The sequence below is a fragment of the Lactuca virosa genome, chromosome 4 (genome assembly GCF_052849685.1).
Source record: "Lactuca virosa cultivar CGN04683 chromosome 4, Lactuca_virosa_CGN04683_v6, whole genome shotgun sequence".
Taxonomy (NCBI): domain Eukaryota; kingdom Viridiplantae; phylum Streptophyta; class Magnoliopsida; order Asterales; family Asteraceae; genus Lactuca; species Lactuca virosa.
The window spans coordinates 389,338,395-389,346,664 of record NC_136429.1 but is presented as its reverse complement, the minus strand read 5'-3'; the positions used below and the strand labels follow the sequence as shown (position 1 = coordinate 389,346,664).

At 26.1% G+C, this 8,270-nt stretch overlaps 1 protein-coding gene across 1 annotated transcript; it reads left to right on the top strand.

Moving 5' to 3' along the window:
* The first annotated feature begins 1,968 nt into the window (after positions 1–1,968).
* LOC145106394 (uncharacterized) lies at positions 1,969–7,932 on the top strand. The gene is made up of 5 exons (XM_079043386.1): positions 1,969–2,056; positions 7,081–7,204; positions 7,252–7,382; positions 7,484–7,696; positions 7,793–7,932. Exons 1-5 carry the CDS (start codon positions 1,969–1,971, stop codon positions 7,930–7,932), a joined length of 696 nt encoding a protein of 231 aa, XP_078899512.1.
* The last annotated feature ends 338 nt before the right edge of the window (positions 7,933–8,270 follow it).

Here is an 8,270-nt window from a genome sequence, read left to right as displayed (position 1 = left end):
TGGGGAACTCACTAAGCATTTATGCTTACAATTATTGTGTTATGTGTTTCAGGTACTAGCGAGGATCGCGGGAAGGCGCCGGCATGGTCTGTACACACTGATGAAGATTTATGTACTTGAGATTCTGGGGTTGTTCATTGACATATTATGTGATACAATGAGTTTTGTTATGAATAATTATGTTTTAAAAATGAAAAATTGTTTGAAAATTTACGTTGTTACAGAAATACATAAGTTTAAATAAGAAAATCAATAATAACATAGTTATTTACCAAATGGTCAATAAGGCAGCATAAAGAGTGATTTTCTAAAATAAGAGGCCATTTGTTCAAGTATCATTAAAAGACATATAAATATTATTTAGGAGTAGGTTAATTTGTTTTTTTTTAAATAATAACATCGTTATTTAGTATAAGCATATTACATGATGTTGATAGTAAGAACATATAAAATCTATAAGTTAAAACTATAATAAATACGAAAAAAATTATAAAGTCTACATAAATTAGGAAAATATGATAATGTAAATTAATCAAGATTAACTGTACAAACATATTAAATGATATTGATTGATAGTAAAAACGTATAAGTTTTTTGTATTAATAACACAATAAATATCCTAAAAGTTTATAACATTTAAATAAATTAGAAACACTAGATATTGTTAATGAATGACGATTAATTGAGAAATTATAATAATGAAAAATAATATTAATAAAAAATGCAAATTATGAAAACAAAAGTTATGTAAATGACCAAAAAAACATAACTTTTAAATATAGTAACAGATCAAAATCACAACTTATAAAATATCACTAATTTAAATATAAAAGTATGAAAAATGAAAACTATTTGATCAAAATATTTTGAGACAAAAAAAATTTTAATATGAAAATATGTTATGATCGAAAGCAAAATCTATATTTTCAAAGTGACTTTTATTTCGCATATTGTATTATATAGTGAAAAAGTTGTAAATGATTTGGTCATTTTTAATCTGAAAATAAAAAACCAAATAAATAGTATTAGTAAGCATGTAAGTGGAAACCATTTTAATATATATATATATATATATATATATATATATATATATATATATATATATATATATATATATATATATATATATATATATATATATATATATATAATTTAATAATAAAAAAAATATAATTGTTTAGATTTAACGGATATTTATATAAAAAAAATTAAGCTAAAATAGATAAAAATCAAAGTATAAAGCTATTTTGCATAGAAATGTGTCGTTTAGATAATCTAAAGACTAAAGTTCAATTTATAACAAAAAAAAAAAAAATAGCCAACAAATCAATTTCATTTATATATTTATCTATTTTACGATGGATGTGAATATACAAGATTATAATAAAATAAAAAATAAAAAAACTCTTATTTTTATTTTATTTTTTACTTTTAAGGTTTATATTTTTATAGAAAGAAAATTGAATATATGAAAATTAATTATCCTTTATAAATACACATTTATATCGATATATAAAAATACTTTTTTTTATTCAAAGTTTTAGTTTTTATCAATAATGGCAATATAAACTGTAATATTTTTTCTAAAATTTTTTCTAAAAGATAATTCAGATATGAATGATCATTATACTCATTTTGTTAATAAATTATTGATCATTCACTAATTACTCATTAATATACATTATTTTATAGTTATATTCAATATAAATAACCATCATATATAAGAATTGACATAATATCTATCAATTTGTTAGTTGATATGATTGTCATCCACATGTGAATGATGAGTATGAACGATAAATATTTATGTGAATGGTTGCTAGTATAGGCAAATCGAATTACATGTAAATTCGAATAAATATTCACATTCATATGTGAATCTAGCTAGATACGCATGCAAATCTAAGTAAATTCATTCGATTTCTTTTACTATTTCAACATTTTGAGCAGACAAAAATTGTTGAAAAAATGGATACAATATTCATTTTTATGGGAGTTAATAAATGTAAAACAAGATACAATTCTGATTTACAATATGCATCTAAACGAGGTGAAAGTAAATAAAATATAAAGTTTAAATTCACAATATAAATCTGAATGAATCAAAACTTAGAAAAAAAATTGAATTCAGATTAATGTAAATATGAACGAGTTAAAACTAAAAGGATTTCTATTATTACAAAAATTATAAATTTTCATATATTTATTTATTTCGATTTGATGAAAAATAAACCTTAAAAACAAAAACAAACAAAGCCGTTTTTTTTTTCATAATGCGGTACATAGATGTCCAACTAACAAATATACATTCATTATTTGTCGTTGGATATTTCGCATCCAACAATTTTTTTTTTCTTAATATTATTGGTTGCTTATTATTATTATTATTATTTTATTTTATTTTTGTTGTGTATTGAACCTAACAATACAAAGATAATTTAGAATAATTAATCTTTTATTTACTTTAAAACATTATATTTTTTATAATTTATTATAGAAAATCTATTATCATAAATCTTCTCCGATCATTTTAAAAAATCTAAATAATGTATGCATATATTTGTAAAACGTATTATAAAGCTCTCATCTAATTTGTTATTTTTAAGAGCACGTCTCACATTTTTTTTAAATAAGCTTAATAGTAACATTTAATACAATAAATATACTATGATATGAAAAGTTAGAATAAAAAGTAATAAATCTAAAGTCCATGTTTAATAATGTTATACAAATAAAAGGTGAATTACATAAAAGGCTTTTTTTTTTTTGATATTTTTTGTTGTTCAACCCCTATATTTTATTTCAATTTATGAAATCCACTTTAAACATTTACTTAAACAAATTAACCGCATTTCAATATTAAGATTGGAAATCATTAAGGATTTTCAATATGTTGCAATACCATTTGGTCGACGTTACTGATATTCATACATCATATAGATAAAATAATATGAGAGACTTATGATGGCTTGATATTATCTCTTAATATTTACGTTTATATTAAAATATAAAAACAGTTAAATTACAAAAAATAGATATAACATCACATAACAATTTCTTAAACTTTCTTTACCTACACCTGTTCTTAATATTTCAATGGTCCATTCTGTAAACTGTCTTTGTAGATTTATTCATTGGCCGACATTTTGATTTTGATTTTGTTCTAGAAATGATCTTATTTTGTCTTTATTAAGATATACTTAAATATCAAATTTACATAAATAATATATAAAAAATATGTGGAGCAAAAAAAATCATTATATATATATATATATATATATATATATATATATATATATATATATATATATATATATATATATATATATATATATAGAGTAGAAGACATCAATTAACTTTAAAAGTTAATCGTGAGACGAGGAGGACTAGTTTTGCTAATGTAAGCACATAAATCATTTGATGATTTATGTCATGTTGTTTAATTTAATATAATTAACGTGATCATAAATATTATAGAACCCATAAGTTTGTTATTTTACATATATGATAGAAAAAGAACGAAAATATAACTATCATTTTTATTTTTTGTGGCAAATAACATATGGTTTACTAAAAGAGATTGAAACATCTTGTTGTGGAATACCGATAGTAACCTCAGAAGTCACATCGTATTGGTTATTTTATTGATATCGTATGTTGGAATATCAGCATTCCGGACTCAAACAAAAAATTATTACTCTATCACTCACGAGATTGCCATACCCTTTACTTTAATTTTTAATTGACATACAAAATAAAAAACCATATTGTTAAATATTCAGAAGAATTAATCAAATAAAATAATTCTAGCCGATATTCTGTGTAAAAAAATTATATTTAAGAGTTCTATCTAATATGTTGTGTTTAAAATTTTTAATGAACAAAAAGGCAAATTGCAGTAAAAGTTTTAAAATTTTATTTTTTAAGACAAATAAAATTATTTTTCTGGCTTAACCACCATTAACTAATTTCTTCAAATTAAATCATCGAACATTGATTTTTTTTTTTAAAATCAACCACGTTTACCTACATAGTTTCCAAGTTTTTTTTTTCTTTTTGATTTCATGACTTTTTTTTATTACATTGTATTTAAGAGAAAAAAATAACATGGACCCCCATATCATATGTTTTTGCAAGTGAAGGAATGTGGAGAAAATATACATGTTGGTATGGTGGAAATACATAGCCTTAATGCGTAATGTAGGACATATATATGGTATGATGAGATGGTATTTCATCGTTAAACAAGCGCCATTAAGAGTGTAATCTAGGACATCTATGGTATCTAAGATGATATGGTATTTCATTGTTAAACAAGCACCGTTTAATGGAGGCATCCCATGAGATGGTTTGCAAGATTTTCTAGTTGAAGTTTTTGTATGCTTTTACATATGTTCTAGTACATGACAACGTTGGCCTTTGAAAGTACAATGTCTAAATGGAAGTCATGAGTTATGTGGTGTTTCTATAGAGAGGATGTGCTTCCATGGTAAATTAATCATGAGTTTATTTTAGAAAGTAGTCCACCTGAAATACTTGTTGCTAGACTATCCCGATTTAGAGCAAGGGCAAAGTGGGTATTGGAACAGGGCCCATAATTTTAAGGGGCCTAATTTTTTTTAATAGTATGTATAGTTTTAGCCCAATCCAAATGTAAAGTAGTCCAGAATCATTACGTATGGGAGAAGGCACAAGGCATCATTGACATTCGATGCAGTCAACAGAAGCTAGTCGTTAAAAAAAAAAGTAATCAACGACAGCAACTCAGCAACAACGACTCAGCATTCAGGCTTCAGCAAGGGTCAATTATCAGTTTTTGAGTCCTGTTGTCCTGCTAATCAGGTAATACCGTAATAGATAATGAGAAATTGAGGATTATCAAGTTATAATTATCAATGTAATAGATTATGAGAAATTAAGGATTATCAGTTTACAATTGTCAATTGCATACTTGAATGAATAGAATAATAGATTATCAGTTTCTCGGATTCATAGAAATCAGTTTAATAGTTTATTAATAGTATAGTTATTAGTTAATGACTGAAATCTTAATTTTATTCTGAAATCCGATTCAATCAAATTATAGATGTTGAATGAGTGATTCTGAAATAAATTATTAGAAATTGAAATTAAATTATGAGATTATGTTTATTGTATAACTGTTTATCAGAAATTCAGAAATCAGAGTGTTTAAAGAATCAATACCACTTTATCGGATATCGTTACTAGATTATGTTAATTGTAAAACTATTTATCAGAAATCAGGTTATCTAATTATCAGATTTTCAAATTATGTTTATTGTAATTACTTAAATATTAAAAGTTGAAAACTTGAAACTAATAAACTTGTAGTGATGAAGTCTAAACAACCATCCAGTAGTCAAAAACGTAAAAAGAGAAAACCAGATTAAGAAAGGGAAAACGACTTATCAAGGTAATTAACTTTTCGGTGTGTTCACATCTGGGTAACTATTTTTTTTTACACATCTAGGTAACAAACTTGTTGGAAGTGTTCACATATGACCTTTATGACCTGCTGTAGCAGGTTACATCCTAGATATGAACACTTTCAACAAGTTCGTTACCTAGATGTGTACAAAAAAAGTAGTTACCCAAATATGAACAAAACGAAAAGTAAGAGTAAATTACACGAATGGTCCCTGTGGTTTGGGGGAATTTGTGTTTTTGGTCCTTAACTTATTTTTTAACTCGAATGGTCCTTATTGTTTATTTTTGTTGCACGTTTGGTCCCTGTCTTACCTAAAAAAACTATTGTGCCCTTATTAATTTATTTTTTAATTAATTTTCTTATTTATGTATTTAATTTTTATATATTTAAAAAAATTAACAGACCCCACATATCTGTATCTCATCACGTAAACCTGAAACCACATTTGAGAAATTTAATTTGGGTCTCACCGGGTTGTGGTGTTAATTCGACGGAGTTGAAGGACCGAAAAAAGAAGGGATGGTGAAGACGTCGATATCATTAAAGATGGAAAATAAATAGAAGTTGATGAGGGAGAGATATGATGGTGAGGAGATACAGATATGTAGGGTCTATTAATTTTTTGAAATATATAAAGAATAAATACATAAATAAGAAAATTAATTAAAAATATTAATTAATAAGGGCACAATAGTCTTATTAGGTGAGACAGAGACCAAACGCATAACAAAAATAAAAAGTAGGGATCATCCGAGTTAAAAAATAAATTAATTAAAAAATAAACAGTAGAGATCATCCGAGGAGATACAGATATGTGAGGTCTATTAATTTTTTTAAAATATATAAAAAAATAAAAACATAAATAAGAAAATTAATTAAAAAATAAATTAATAAGGGAACAATAGTCTTTTTAGGTAAGACAGAGACCAAACGCGCAACAAAAATAAATTGTAGGGACCATCCGAGTTAAAATAATAAGTTAGGGACCAAAAACACAAATTCCTCCAAACCACAGGGACCATTCGTGTAATTTACTCTTACTTTTCGTTTTGTTCATATTTGGGTAACTATTTTTTTTGTACACATCTAGGTAACGAACTTGTCAAAAGTGCTCACATCTAGGATGTAACCTGCTACAACAGGTGATAATGGTCATATGTGAACACTTCTAAGAAGTTTGTTACCTAGATGTGTACAAAAAAAAGATAGTTACCCAGATGTGAACATACCAAAAAGTTAATTACCTTGATAAGTCATTTTCCCATTAAGAAAGAGAAAGGTTGACGTTGGTGCTCTAGATAAGCTTATCCATAGACAACATGTTGAAGAGCATGTTGAAGAGCAAGAACATGTAGAAATATAAGAGGCAGAAGAGCAAGAGCCCGTTAAATAGCTTGTTGATATATATGATCCAAGAAGGTGGGAAAAACTTAATTATGAGGAGATTAAACTTTTGGTAGAGAAAGGTCCTAAAAGATATAATAGTATTATGTACGGTCCTTACGATAAATTTGGTAGACGATTTTCTGCAGCTTTATATACATGAACTTTATCAAATTTGCAGAAGTGTGATAGAGACTGGCTAGTATAATCTAAAAAGCTAGACATATTATTTTGTTTCTATTGTAAAGTGTTTAGAAAAGGGATTTCAAAAGGTATATTGGATGGTGAAGGTTATGCAGATTGGCACCATGTTACCACTAGGGTTAAAGAACACAAAATTCCATTGGATCATCTTACAAGTAGTAATAAGTGGTTTAATATAAGTAAATGATTGAACTTGAACGAAACAATTGATAAAGTTCAATACGAGCAGTTCAAGAAAGAAAGAGATTATTGGAACAAGTCCTTTTGAGAATCATTGCAGTAGTGAAGTTTCTTCGTAAACATAATTTAGCATTTCGTGGATCCAATGAAAAGTTGTATAAAAAAGGTAACTATAAATTGTATTTTTTTTGTTCCAAATCCACCAAATACCTTTTAGTTAATTATTATGATTGATTCCACTTCTTATTTGTTAATTGTATTTAACAGGTAATGGAATTTTTTTGGGTGTCATTGAAATGTTGGAAGAGTTTGACCCAGTTATCAAAGAGAATGTGTGGCATATCACAAGTGATGGAATTCATGTGCATTGTCTTGACCAAATAATCCAAAATGAACTAATATCTTTGATAGCTCAAGAAATTAAAAAAGAACTTATTAAGAAGATAAAGGAAGCAATGTATTATTCAATCATACTTGATTGTACTCCCGATTCAAGTCACTAAGAACAAATGACTATAATAGTGAGGTATTTAAAGTTATCATATAATTATGTTACTATCAAGGAGTCCTTTTTAGGTTTTTTGAATCTTGATGATATCTCCGGAAAAGGACTATTTAATATTACACTTGAGGAGTTAAAGTCTCTTAGTCTTGAAATTGATGATATGCGTGGTCAAGGCTATGATAAAGGAGCAAACATGAAAGGAAAACACTAAGGAGTGAAAAAAAGATTTTTAGATATAAATCCTAGAGCATTTTACACTCCTTAAGGTTGCCATTTTCTTAATCTAACATTATGTGATATGGCTAACAAGTGTGTCAAAGGAAAGAATTTTTTTGGATTCATCCAATGCATTTATACTATTTTTGCAAATTCTACTAAAAGGTGGAAAATTTTGAAAGATAATGTTAAAGCTTGGAGTCTTAATTCATTGTGTCAAACTCGTTAGGAAATCCGGGTTGAGAGTGTAAAGGCTATTAAACTGCAACTTGTTGATATACGAGAAGCTTTACTTCAAGTTGGAGAGAAAGATAATTATGATGCAATTGCAAG

Excerpts from the sequence above, each read along its gene's own strand:
- LOC145106394 (XM_079043386.1), top strand. The coding sequence starts at position 1,969 with ATGGATACAATATTCATTTTTATGGGAGTTAATAAATGTAAAACAAGA. Across the intron at positions 2,057-7,080 it reads TGCATCTAAACGAGGTGAAA|TGTTTAGAAAAGGGATTTCA; the intron begins GTAAATAAAATA and ends TCTATTGTAAAG. Across the intron at positions 7,205-7,251 it reads CTTACAAGTAGTAATAAGTG|TTCAATACGAGCAGTTCAAG; the intron begins GTTTAATATAAG and ends CAATTGATAAAG.